We start from the raw sequence: 14,194 nt of genomic DNA, 5'->3' as shown, positions 1-14,194 counted from the left end.
ATCGTAGCATCGAGGGTCTCATTAGTTTTCGTGAGGCTCTGCACAAATTTATGGCAAGCCCTCAAAATTGTGATTCTTAGCTCCATATCCTCCATTTCTGTCATGTTTTTTTGTCTCCGCATCTTTTATGCTTTCTTGGTGCACCCCCTTGTGGTCTCTGTGCGCAGTCTTGCTCTAGCCAAGCCTTAATTGTTGTAGTTAACACTAGAGGGATTTGACCACCAGGCCGACTGGCTGTAGGAATCAGCTGTGCGGAAAACATCTGTCTTCTGGGGAGGCGTTATTCCAGCCTTTGCCTGAGGCGATTGGCAAATGGTTGTGCGCAGGGCTTGGGCGGGCGGGATCAACAGGGCGGGGGGAGGGAGCCGCTATGGCCGCTCTCAGTCCGTCCCCAGGGGTTCTGCCTCTCTGTCCCAGCAACCGCTGCAAACCTCGGAGGGGCCGTAGCCAGACAGTCCCGCTTCTCCCGTTTGAGTCTGGGTCCCTAGAGACTCGCCCGGATCTGTAGCCCAGAGTCTGAGACTCACTCCTGATTGAAAACGACAATCGCGCCCTCAGCCGCCAGCCCACTTTGCGCGCGCACCACCTCACCACCGCACCACCGTACCTTTAAATTTTCCACACTGCGCCTCCGCTGAGCGTCGGAATGCTGTTGTTTTTGCTTCTAGTTGAAGAGTCTCTCCTCAGCCAGCCTTCCTGTGGTTCTGGTTGATGTCCGTTCCGACTTTTAGTTGTATTTTTGAAGTGGTTGTTTACGGCGGCAATCTCCGGTGTTTACCTATGCCGCCATCTTCGATCTTTCAAGAACTGTTTTTCCTCAGTCCCTCTTTATATACTCTTGAACCTCTACCTTTTAGCTTTAGCATCCAGGAGAAGGTAAGAATACAAAGCTGGACATGGTATGTGCTGGGGACAATGGATGCTGGCATTTCAGAATCTGGGGTGGGTAAGGTCATTTCAGGAATTCTGGCAAAAACAAACAAACTAGAAAGCAGAGTCCAGAATCTGATAATCTGGGCAATCAATGATGATTACAAGCTCCTCCACACAGCTGAATCAGACACGCCCGTGGGGTCCCTGAGACCTCAGGAATTTCGTTCTGGTAAAGGTGTGGCCTGTGAGATGAAACTCCAGACTTGCTTTCAGGGCAGCCCCTCCTAGCTGATTCCAGAGCAGAGACAGTCCTAACCCAAGGACGGTGCTCAGATGAGATAGGATAAGGGTGAGTGAAATGGAACAAAAAGGCATTACCGCCCTTAGACCTGGGCAACACAGGTCCCTTTCCAGAGGCTCCTACTCTGACCCTCCTCCAGCTATGTTCCTGTTTACAAGACAAAGAGTCCATGAGACCAAGGAGCCTAATCTATCTCTGACTTTAAATCATACGCTACAGGTCCAGGACTCTCAAATTCTCTTCCCAAAAGATTCTGAGCCAACTACAGGGCCTCCATTGCTCTGTAAGCAGCTGTGTGCCCAAAGAGAAGTTGTGTGCAGGTGTGTGCATGGTGTGTGTGTGTGTGTGTGTGTGTGTGTGTGTGTGTGTGTGGTGTTATGCTTAAAAATAAAAAAGTTCAAAAATAATTTTAAAATTTTGTTTATTAAAAGATATCACTAAGTAAGTGAAAAGGCAATCCACATAGTGACAATAGATATTTGGAATATGTGTATCTGATAAAGAACTTATTTCTAAAATATGTGAAGAACTCTTGTGAATAAATAAAAAGACAAATTAACAATAAAATATGTGCCTTATATGGGCACTTCACAAATGGGGAAATGCAAATGGACAATTAACATCTGAAAGTGGTCCCAATATCCACAGTCTTCAGGCAAATGCAGATTAAAGCCACAATGCAATACTACTGCATACCCACCAGAATGGCTAAAATAAATATAGGGTGTCCCCCCCAAAAATGTATATAAACCTTGGATAATTATAAAGGCAGTGTTTATTGAAGTACATTTCATTTTCAAAATGTAATGGAATCTACAGGTATTGTGTGTATACACTTTTTTGGGATACCCTGTATATCTACTGTTGATAAAGATATGGGACAAACCTAGGGGCTGTGTAGAAAGTTTGGCATTATATACTATATGCCAATCCTATGATCCACTTCCAGGTGTATAGCCAAGAGAAATGTGTATATTTGGAACAATATGAATAAATCTCACAAATATAAGGTTGACAAAAGAAGCCAGCAACAAGAGTACATGTCACAAAATTTATATAAAATTCAAAAATAGGCAAAACTAATGTTTAGTGTTGGAAGTCATTGAACTGTACAAGTAAGATTCTGCATTTTTCTGTATAAATGTTATTTGTGTAATTTTTCTTAAAGGAGGGCAGGCCCTGGCCGGTGTGGCTCAGTGGTAGAGTGTAGGTCTGTGGACCAAAAGGTCATGGGTTCTATTCTTGGTCACGGGCATGTACCTGGCTTGCAGGTTCTTTTCCCAGCCCTGGTTGGGGCATGTGCAAGAAGCAATGAATTGATGTGTTTCTCTCACATTGATGTTTCTTTTTTTTCTCTCCCCCCCCCCCCCCCGCCCCCGTCCCTTCCACTCTCTCTAAAAATCAATGGGAAAAAAATATCCTTGGGTGAGGATTAACAAAAATAAAAAATAGAGCAGGAGGCCTGAATGATACTATGCCATTGACTGAGGAATCTGATTGATCTTCTAATTCTTTGTACTTGACTTCTAGAACGCAAAACAAAAAAAGGTAATAACTAGGAGAACAGAAGTTGAAGGTAAAACTTTCAACTGATACATAAAAAAAGTGAGTGGAGGGGGGATGTACAACAAAACATATTTCTTTGGTTGAGTATTCTTTCCTCTATCTTGGTTCTCTACTAAAGTTTCAATGGTGTTGAAAGTAGTAATAAATGATGATGTTACAAAACTTATCAGATCATTTTCAAAGAAGAGATTATGGTGCTGTTACTTTGGCTGCACCAATTCTCAACTTCTTTAGGAGTGCAGTCCACTATCCTGGAGTGGATAGCTAGAAAGAGAACTCATTTTAACTGCTCTTTTCCAAAGGTATCTCCCAAAACCTCCTCCAACACTGACCAAGGCAACTACATTGAAGCAAATGATTTGATCACTCAGATACCCTCTCAAGTGCAGATACAAGATATTACTAAGGAGCTACACTGTCTACTGTGTAATGACTGGTTCCGGGATCCACTTATGCTAACCTGTGGCCACAACTTCTGCCAGGCCTGTATTCAAAACTTTTGGAAGCAGCGAACAAAGGAAACATTCTGTCCTAAGTGTAAGATGATGTGTCAATATGCCAACTGTGCATTCAACCTTGTACTGGAGCGGCTGGTAGACAAGATTAAGGAGCTACCCTTACTCAAGGGCCATCCACAGTGCCCAGAACATGGAGAGAACCTGAAATTGTTCAGTAAGCCGGAAGGGAAGCTGATCTGCTTTCAGTGCAAAGATGCTCGGTTGTCTGGGGGGGAGTCTAAAGAGTTCCTGCAGATCTCTGATGCTGTCCATTTCTTCACGGTAGGTGAGCCTTGAACAGTCTGTTAGGAGAGCTGGGGAAAATATTTTCTGTAGGACTTCTCTCTTCCAATTTCACCCCTTTACTCAGATGATTATTAGAAAGACCAGAATGCTCAGAAAATATAATATATCTTACAATGTTCTTTCTCTAGAGGTGTTAATATGGGAAAGGAGTATGGAGAAGCTGTAGCCTACTATCCAATTAATCAAATATTTACCGAAACCCTGCCATGACAGTGCTCTATGAGACACCATGCAGAACGTGAATGCATACAATATTGCTCTTGTTATAAAACTCTTGAAATTTAGTCAAAATGAAAAAAAACAACAGAAGTAATTTTAGAGTTTACTATTGAGAGCTAAATTTTGTCACACTAGTAATTCATAAATGTTTAGAATTTCAGAAAAGATTAGAAAAAATTGAAACATTCAGGTGATGTATGGTGAAAGAAAGTTTGAATGGGAAAATCATTTGGATTTGGAGGGACAAAAGGAAGAAATAAGTAGTCTAAGTGAGAACAACGTGAATAAAGGTACAGTTAGAACAGTGTAACTAGGGTAGAAAATGTATAGAGTTCTGTTACCTTCCTCAAACCCCTGTAGTTAACTAAGAAGGTAAAAAGAAAAAAACCTAAGTTTTTCTGCCGCTTGTAATTTCCTTCACTATTCTTGGAAGAGACAGGGACTATGACATGGGGGAAAGGAAAGACTTTTGCAGCAAGAGCTGGCTTTTTTTTCTGACATACTAGTGCTTTGGGGGAGATGTCCCTTATGGCCCTTCATCTCCCAAGTCAGTATGGGTTGAATTTATGCGGTATCCCCAGGAGGAGTTTATCATCATTAAGGATCAACTGGAGGCAACCCTGAAGGAACTTCAGTCCCTGAGGAACAGGCAGAGAGACGCTATTGCTGCTTACAAGGTGAGGAGCAGGGTAGGGGTTTATGAGATAGAACTAGAATATACCCTCCTTATAACCTTAGCTATTAGGGTGGAAAGGTAACTATACATATAGTGTTAATACACTAAATGAAACTTGGGTTATAAAATTAAAGAATGGACACAGTAGGGTGGAAAGGAACATAGCAGTAGAGCAAGTTTCCTATAGTTGATAAACAGGGAGAATACAATGGCCTTTCCCCTAATATGCTCTTCCTTTTGATGGTTCAGTCGTAAACAGCCTCAACATATGCTTTGGAGATTAAAAAAATAATAATCTGGATGGAGTGATTTATTAGATGTTAGGTGTGAGTGTAGCTGTCAAATAGACAGTTGGATATAGAATGAGAAGGAAAAAGAGCCCATAACAGAATATCAAGTAACTATAGAACTAACAAGTAAGACTAAGAAATAGCGGTGAAAGGAAAACTAAAAAAGTATGAGCTAGAGCCATGGTTGGCAAACTGCGGCTCGAGAGCCACATGCAGCTCTTTGGCCCCTTGAGTGTGGCTCTTCCTAAGCCTTAGAGTACCCTAATTAAGTTAATAACAATATACCTACCTATATAGTTTAAGTTTAAAAAATTTGGCTCTCAAAAGAAATTTCAAAAGAAAAAAAAAAAAGAAATTTCAATCATTGTACTGTTGATATTTGGCTCTGTTGACTAATGGTTTGCCAACCACTGAGCTAGAGGAAAGAGAGAGTTAAGACTATTTTAAGAGTACAATAACAATGATGGACCATAGAATCCAAGCTAGATAAAAAAGGGACATAAAGACAGAAGAAGTTGAAGAAATAGAAACGAAGGGGTCAATACACAGGTTTCAATGAGACCCAAAATTGCAATAGGGATACCTGAGTAAAAAGTTAATTTTGGAGATGGTGAAATTACTGGGGATGATAAAATCCTCAGTGTAACTAAGAATCTACACTAATAAAAGACAAAGATGCTAATTAACCATACCTTCGCTACACCCCATCAGCCAATCAGAAGAGTATGCAAATTAACCCAACAAAGATGGCCGTTAAATTTGCATACTACAGGTGGGGTTCCCCGCTGCCATCCGGGCCTGCCATCTGCCACCCGGGGAGCGGGCGTAAGCCAGCAGGTGGTTATCTCCCGAGGGGTCCCAGACTGTGAGAGGGCACAGGTTGGGCTGAGGGATACGCCCACCCCCCCAGTGCACAAATTTTTGTGCACCGGGCCTCTAGTTAATAGATAAAGGTGGAAATCACTAGAAATGAGAATAAGGAATCAAGAAGCCAGGATATCAGATGACTCACCTATGAGGATGTTGAGGTCATCTAAGAAAAGAGCTGCAAGTATGTCAGTTATCAATTTTAGTGCTTCAAACATTTCCCAACTCTTCTTTTTTTTTAAAAAAAAATATTTTTGTTGATTTTTTTAGAGAGAGGAAGGGAGAGGGAGAGAGAGAAACATCAATGTGAGACTGGAACTTCAATGGGCTGCCTCCTGCATGCCTACAACCTGGGCATGTACCCTGAAAGGGAATTGAACCAGCAACCTTTCAGTGCATAGAACAATGCACAACCAACTTAGCCACTCTGGCTAGGGCTCCCATCTCTTCTTTTATATTGTCTTGGCAGCAGTAGTGCCCCCCCTGCCCCCCCCCCCCCCCCCCCCCCAGTTCTGATGTTTTGATTTCTCGAGAAGGATATTTCTTTCCACTTCCTTATGACCCCAGTCTAACAGTATCACTTGGTAGATATTGGCTTATACTTGTGGGTAGGAGAGTATTATCATTCATTCTAGAATGTTTGATTAACTCAGAGTCTTATTTCACATGGCAATGGTTACCACCTCAGTACTGCAATAGGAACCTGCAGGTTACTTTTGACTATTTCATCCTGAATTGCTAAACTAGCTGAGAAAGATGGAGTAAGTCTCCCCATCTGCCACAAAAAAAGGCTCCTTTTAGTATGGCTCAATGTTGATACTGCATTTTTATGCATTTTCCTATTATGGTATTTCCCAAGTTGTGTGAGTATTGTTGGTGTGGGCCCCCATCCCCAAGAGCTAGTCTCAGGAATTACCCTGGTGATGATCATGGAGGTTTCCAGGACAACAAGCTACATCTGCAGCAGCACATCTCCGTGGAGTTTCTAAAGCTGCATCAATTTCTGCACGGCAAAGAAAAGGACATTTTAAATGAGCTTCGGCAAGAAGGGAAAGCTTTGAATGAGGAAATGGAGCTGAATCTGAACCAGCTTCAGGAACAGTATCTCCTAGTCAAGGAGATGTTGGTGAGCCTCCAGGCACGGATGGAAGAGCAGAACTCCTTCAACTTTCTCAAAGTAAGACTCCATATCAATGTCTGGGTACGCTACTAGGGGAAAGAGGGCCAGAAAGGATATAGAAGCAGCTTTTCCCCACAATGAAGGGGAAAAAACCTGCCAGGGGTGGTGGAGGGAGGCAAAGGGGGAAATGCGGGACATCTGTAATAATGTCAACAATCAAAAAAAAATTTAAAAAATTCTCTGGGAGAAAAGCAGGAAGCTACTCTTGCCTTATACTCAATAGAAAGCTTTCCTTTCACCCTCCTAGAAAAGAAGACAATAAAATTCCAAAAATAACCGTATGTATTAATATTTTAATATTTCTTCATAAAGAACTTTTGCAGCTCTATTTCTTAAAAATAAAATGTTGCAACCTAAGCTGTATCTTTGGTTCTCAGAAATCATACATTGATCTGTTTGAAAAGCTATTTGTCAATATTTGGTCATTGAAAGTTCACTTCTAATGTGGCATTGGTTACGTACTTCAGCATTCAGTAGCTTAACTAGCCAGAGTAAGGAAAAGTGGCCTTGGGGTGAGAATACCTACTGCAAGCATGTCAAACTCAAAGGCTAACACGGGCCAAATAAACAAGGTTTAAGTTGATGTGGGCCGCAAAAAAAACAAAAACTTCAATTTTCATAGAAATGTAGGTTTATTTCGATAGAAACATGCTGAATACAAAGGGCTGAAATGAATGAATAATCATTAACATAAAATAATAGAACATTTTAATAAAAATTAATATTTTTTTCTTGAACATTAACTTACCAGGTACTGAATAACTGCACAAATTAACAAGTGTAACACAAATAAACCTATTTTTCTTGCTCTCTGTAAGCGAAGTATTTCCTGTTGTGTACACCAAACAAGTCAGTACAAGACTAATGATGTGGCAATCGGGTGCTAAAATATTCGCTGCTAGTATTAGTGGAGAGAAATGATGCGCCTGTGTGTAAGGCGAGTAAGGGAAATGAATGCAACACGATTATAGTAATCAGTCATTAGCAAACATTGTAGTTCATTATTAATTATGTATAGCAGGATATTATAAAAATTAAGTTACAAAATTTTTATTAAAACGTTTCTTACATACTGTTATATTGGCTGGGCCGCAAAAATATTCATTGTGGGCCACATGTGGCCCGCGGGCCGGGAGTTTGACATGCTTGACCTCTTGTATTCTCCTGAGATTATGGCAGTATAGGGAAATGTAGCCTAACCTTAACTTCTCTCTTATTCCATGTAAAAGGGAGCTAGAAAATAAGAGCAAGATAAGACCAGTTTATCTTGGGTTAGATGAAGGAGGCAGGTCAGAAAACACATATGGAGGATGAGAGGTGGTGATGGGTCCCAGTATTGACAATCAAATTCCAGTGATGGCCAGTATCACCAAAGAAATTTCTGCAGTTGATGAACAGGCATCTAACTTCTCTATTTCTCTTTTCCTCTTCTAGGACATCACACCTTTCTTAGATAGGTAAGTGGTATTTCCATATGGTATTCTTACCCTATCTTCAGTCTCTGGAGAATATCTAAAATAAATTATTTATGTCCCTTGCAGCTTGGAGAAAGGAATAAAAGTGCTGACACCCAGAGAGCTTATCTCCAGAAACCTGAACTTGGGCCTGTACAAAGGTCCCATCCAGTACATGATGTGGAGGGAAATGCAGTCCATTATCTCTCCAGGTATCAGTGGGTAGCAGCTATTGGTTCCTGGGGGTCCTAATGTATGTTTCATCTGTGGGACCTCTTCTGTGGCCCTAATTAGTACCTTAGAGTCTGGGACAGGGGGAAGAGTAGAGTTTAGCAAAAGAAAGCTAGTTGGTATGACTGAATTTCTTCTGGTACCATGACGTAAGAATTTATGGCTTTTTGCTGGTAAACAGAGTCTAATGTCAGAATTACCTCTCAGCCTATGATTTTAATTGTTCTATCAAATGTGACAACTAATATTTTATACTGTTTTGCTAAATCAGTTATATAAATCCCTGAAACTTTTCTGCCCTGAAGGAGGAGTTTATTATATATACTCTTTGAATGTAATAGGGTTTTTATAGGTCCTTTTTGTTTGATGTTCATAAAATGGAGTATAATATCTTAGAAGATTGTTTAGAGATCTTCAGTGCTTCAAAAAACAACAACAACAACAACAACAACAAAACACCCAATAATTCAAATAGGTGTGCCTAATATGAACTCTAAGTTTTTGTCATCCTGCAGATACCGAAGAATTGAGCAGGACAAAAGAACACAAATGGCATTTCAAGAACATAAAATTCTAAATAAAAATATTTATATAAATACAAAGTTCTAAAAATTTTTTATAGAAAAACTTTTTAATTATTATTAGTAGTTACTGACTTAGTGAAAATCACAAATCTATCCCTGTTAACAATTTTTCCAGATAATTGACAATGAAAAATCAGCTTTACTAAGACATAATTAACATAGAATAAAATCATCATTTAAAATTTTATTGAATTTATTGGGGTGACATTGGTTAATAAAATTATGTAGGTTTCAACTGTACAATTCTATAATACATTTTACTGTATTCACCACACTAGGCAAGTATCCTTTTGTCACCATTTATTCCCCCTTTATTCTCTTCTACTTCCCTCAACCCCCATTTCCCTCTGGTGATCACCATACTGTTGTCTGTGCCCATCAATAGATGAGTGGATAAGAAAGCTGTGTTACATTTACACAATGGAATACTACTCAGCCATAAAAAGAAGGAAAACTTACCTTTTGCAACAGCATGGAAGGCCCTTAAGGGTATTATGCTAAGTAAAATAAGCCAGCCAGAGAAACACAAATACCATATGATTTCACTTATATGTGGAATCTAATGAACAAAATAAACAAACAAAATAGGAATAGAGTCTAAGATATAGAGAACAGACTGACAGCTATCAGAGGGGAGGGTGTTAGGGGACTAAGTAAAAAAGGTGAAGGGATTAAGCAAAAAAAACCACCTTATAGATATAAACTCATCATTTTAAGTGTACAATTTGATGAGTTTTGACAAATATATATATACTTATGTAAACATCTGCAAAATCAAGATATAAAAAATTTCTACCATCCTAAAAAGTTCCTACGTAGCCCTTTACAGTCAATCTCTTCCTTCTATCCCTAACCCCTGAGAGTCACTAAATCTGCCTTTTTCCACTTGTGTCTTTTCTAAAATCTCATGTAAGTGGAATTACATATTCTGTAGTCTTTTGTGTCTGGCTTTTTTTTATTAAAAATATATTTTATTGATTTTTTACAGAGAGGAAGGGAGAGAGAGATAGATAGTTAGAAACATCAATGAGAGAGAAACATCAATCAGCTGCCTCCTGCACATGTCCCACTAGGGATGTACCTGCAACCAAGGTACATGCCCTTGACCGGAATCGAACCTGGGACCCTTCAGTCCGCAGGCCGACGCTCTATCCACTGAGCCAAACCGGTTTTGGCTGTGTCTGGCTTTTTTCACTTAGAATAATGCTTTCTGAGATTCACCTATGTTGTTGCATGTATCAGTAATCATGTTTTATGGATACATTGCAATTTGCATATTCATTCACCAATTGATGGACATTTGGGTAGTCTCTAGTTTATGGCTCTTATCAACAAATTTGCATAACATTTGTTTACAAATATTTGTGCTTTACTTTCTTTGGGGCAAATACAGCTGCCTGTTTTGTAAGTAAAGTTTTATTGGAACACATCACAAGCACATAGAAGTAAAAGACATAGTTTCTGCTCCCAAGAGACTACAAGACAAACTTAGAGTTTGCAGTAGCCATCTAGGTGAAAATTGTTAATATCTAAACAAAGGCCTGGGAGGGACTAGAAAATAAAGAATGATTCCGGAGAAGAATTCCAGGAGTGATTTGGATGAGGTAGTAGTGAAATGAATAGGTCACTCATTTGAGAAGTTTCACTAAGTAGGGAAGATGTGAGTGTGGGAAACAGAGTAAAAAGAGGAACATCTGAAACATGAAAAGGACGTAGCAGACAGAAATGTATGTGTGTGTGTATATATATATATATATATATAGAGAGAGAGAGAGAGAGAGAGAGAGAGACTAGAGGCCAAGTGCACGAAATTCATGCAAAGGTAGGGTCCCTAGGTCTGGCTGGCGATCAAGGCCAGTCGGGGCCTTCCTTCATTCCACGCTGCCCCCTGGTGGTCAGCGCACATCATAGTGAGAGATCGAACTCCCGGTCTCCTGGTCGAACTCCTGAGGGGACACTTTGCATATTGGCCATTTATATATATAGATATACAATAGTCAAGTATTGTTGGTACATAATTTATGGTTGCTAATATGGGTAAACACCCATGAAATGATTAGGATTACATTTAAGAAATCCTATATAATAAAAGCCTAATATGCTAAGTGTCTGATCATCCAGTCGTCCGTTCAACCAATCAAAGCATAGTATGCTAATGATATGCTAAGGCTGCTCAACTGCTTGCTATGACATGCACTGGCCACCAGGGGGCAGACAGTCAACTGGTTAACCAGTTGCTATGACTGCACTGACCACAAAGAGGCAGATGCTCTGACTGGTAGGTTAGCTTGCTGCTGGGGTCCTGCCAATCAGGACTGAGCAAGATGGGCTAGATACGCCCTGGAGCCCTCCCGCGGTCCCTCCCCAGCTGGCCAGCCTCCTGTGTCCCTCCCTGGCCCCGATCGTGCACCAGTGGGGTCCACAGATTATGGACCACATTCTGATTAGCAGTGGCAAACCATTCTAGATCTCAAAAGTCTCATTATCTAAGAAACCAAATATAAACTTATTGTCCTCTAAAGACTCTATCAGTTAGCTAGATCTTGACTGATTCTAACAGGCAAGCCCTTATGTTCTCTCCCACATAAGCTACTTGTTTTTAACCCATTGCTTTTTTGCCTCTGTTTACCCAAAGCATCCTGAATACATTTCATAGATGTTATATCACAATGGAAATAGTTATTGTCTTTAGAAAGCTTTCCTAGGACAAATTTACCTAAGTGTTACCTCTTCAGCATTTGTATTTTCTGACACATACTAGTACAGATTTATATTATTTGTATTGTTTTCTTTATTAGAGAATAAATTGCTTCAGAGTACAGTCTAATTTTTATCACAAATATAAAAATGTCTAGAATATAGCCACATAGATACCAAAACAGTAACGAGTATATGTAAGTAATTACCTGCCTAAGAATATATGTGCATGGGGAGAGAAATTATTGGTATTTATATAAATACTGACTTCTACTATGGGAATATGCATTCACCCCTTTTCTCCCATGCCCTGCTTTCTCTGATTTTCTTACTAGGCTTATTTCCATTAACTCTGGACCCTAAAACCGCGCACCCAAATTTGGTGCTGTCCAAAACCCGAACCAGTGTGTGGCATGGTGACATTAAGCAGGTAATGCCCGATGATGCAGAGAGGTTTGACTCAAGTGTGGCTGTGCTGGGCTCAAAAGGCTTCACATCTGGAAAATGGTACTGGGAAGTAGAAGTAGCAAAGAAGACAAAGTGGACAGTTGGCGTTGTCAGAGAATCCATCATTCGGAAAGGCAGCTGTCCTCTAACTCCTGAGCAAGGATTCTGGCTTTTAAGATTAAGGAAACAAAATGATCTAAAGGCTCTGGATTTGCCTTCTTGCAGTCTGAATCTGACTAATGACCTTGACAAGGTGGGCATATACTTAGATTATGAAGGAGAGCAGGTGTCCTTCTACAATGCTAAAACCATGACCCACATTTACACCTTCAGTAGTACTTTCACGGAGAAACTTTATTCCTACTTCTGCCCTTGCCTTAATGATGGTGGGGAGAATAAAGAACCACTGCATATTGTGCAGCCACAGTAATTAGCCATACTATTGTATAAATTCAGAGCATTATTAAAGAAGTATTGAAATAGTTTACCAGTCTCACTGGTTTCTCTTTCCAATTTAATAATGAATACTGAAAAAAGGGTTCACAAATTAAATTCCATTCTCAGTGGCCTAAGTGGATTTCACCGGAGTCCTTCAAGATACTCTAATTCACTAGGGGCTTCTGTGACACAGGAGCCTCTCTCATGAGAGTGATAATCATGCTATTGTTACTGAAGCAAACTGCAACTTGAGTTTGTGATGCTTGGGTACCCTTTTCAAATGTGGCCAGAAATTGTATTATGCTGTCATTAGTCTAGCATAATGACTCTGCATTAGATGAATTTTCAGAAGTATACTCTTCTTCCTATTTAATTTTCTTTAAAAAATCCTCACCTGAGGATATTTTTTTAAAATATATTTTTATTGATTTCAGAGAGGAAGGGAGAGGGTGAGAGAGATAGAAACATCAATGATGAGAGAGAATCAATTGGCCCTCACTGGGGGGTGGAGCCCGCAACCCAGGCATGTGCCCTTGACCAGAATCCAACCCGGGACCCTTCAGTCCACAGGCCAATGCTCTATACACTGAGCCAAACCAGCTAGGGATGAGGATATGTTTTTCATTGATTCTAGAGAGAAAAGAAGGGAGAGGGGGAAAGAGAGAGAGAAAGTGTTGGTGTGAGAAACATCGATTGATTGCTTCCCATACATGCCCCAACCAGGGACTGAATCCACAACCTGGGTATGTGCCTGATTAGGAATCAAACCCGTGACACTTCACTGCATGGGATGATGGTATAACCATCTGAGCCATACCAGCCAGGGCTTAATTTTCTTTTAATATAACTTTTGCAACACATTTCTTTTCTAGAACTTGTTACTGTAATTTTTAAAAACTGCTCCAGAGATTTAAAGAAAAAAAGAAAGAAAAAAGTCTGGGCCAGTTTATAATCTTGTCTTGAATTATCTCAAGATACTTTTTAGTCCAGTGAATCTCTGACTCTTTTTCAGAGGCCCTTTTCTTGCTTTATCTATCTACTAGAGGCCCGGTGCATGGATTCATGCACTGGTGGGGTCTCTTGGCTGGCCTGTGCCCTCTCATAATGGCCCCTCAGGGGATGTTGGACTGCCTGTTTTGATCCGATCTCCGCAGGACAGGCCAAGGGACCTCACCAGTGCATGAATCCATGAACTGGTCCTCTAGTATGCATTTAAGATCTTTGGTTAATCTTTTCCCCCCCTCCCCTCCGCCACCCCCACCCCGACACACACACACACATTTCCCTCTGAGATTCATCAGTCTGTTCCATGTTTCCATGCCTGTGCATTGAGTGTCTGCCCCTTGGTGGTCAGTGGCATCATAGCTACTAGTCGAACAGTCGGACGGTTACTTAGGCTTTTATATAGAGAGATGAGGTGCTTGTTTTTCTGTATTCAAATACATTTAAGCATTTCCATCTGCTATGTCCTTTTTATCATTCTTGTCTATAATTTAAATATCAGTGTTTTTCATCTTGTACTCTCTAATATACTCATCCTCCAGCTTGATCCTTTTTTAAAGTCTAAA

The 14,194-nt window shown here is 40.3% G+C and overlaps 1 protein-coding gene across 1 annotated transcript; it reads left to right on the top strand.

Moving 5' to 3' along the window:
• Window positions 1-780: 780 nt before the first annotated feature.
• TRIM69 (tripartite motif containing 69) lies at window positions 781-12,618 on the top strand. Its single transcript, XM_070406097.1, has 7 exons — window positions 781-876; window positions 3,043-3,519; window positions 4,344-4,439; window positions 6,539-6,772; window positions 8,210-8,232; window positions 8,317-8,441; window positions 12,077-12,618. Exons 1-7 carry the CDS (start codon window positions 781-783, stop codon window positions 12,616-12,618), a joined length of 1,593 nt encoding a protein of 530 aa, XP_070262198.1.
• Window positions 12,619-14,194: the final 1,576 nt, after the last annotated feature.

This window comes from Myotis yumanensis, unplaced genomic scaffold (genome assembly GCF_028538775.1).
Source record: "Myotis yumanensis isolate MYYU_CA2020_CCGP unplaced genomic scaffold, mMyoYum1.0.hap1 SCAF_1, whole genome shotgun sequence".
NCBI classification, from domain to species: domain Eukaryota; kingdom Metazoa; phylum Chordata; class Mammalia; order Chiroptera; family Vespertilionidae; genus Myotis; species Myotis yumanensis.
The sequence above is the reverse complement of the archived record's forward strand: the minus strand, read 5'-3'. Positions and strand labels throughout refer to the sequence as shown.

Coding starts and splice junctions, on each gene's coding strand:
- TRIM69 (XM_070406097.1), top strand. CDS start 781: ATGCCGCCATCTTCGATCTTTCAAGAACTGTTTTTCCTCAGTCCCTCT. Junction 877..3,042: donor GCTTTAGCATCCAGGAGAAG/GTAAGAATACAA, acceptor TCTTTTCCAAAG/GTATCTCCCAAAACCTCCTC. Junction 4,440..6,538: donor ACGCTATTGCTGCTTACAAG/GTGAGGAGCAGG, acceptor GGAGGTTTCCAG/GACAACAAGCTACATCTGCA.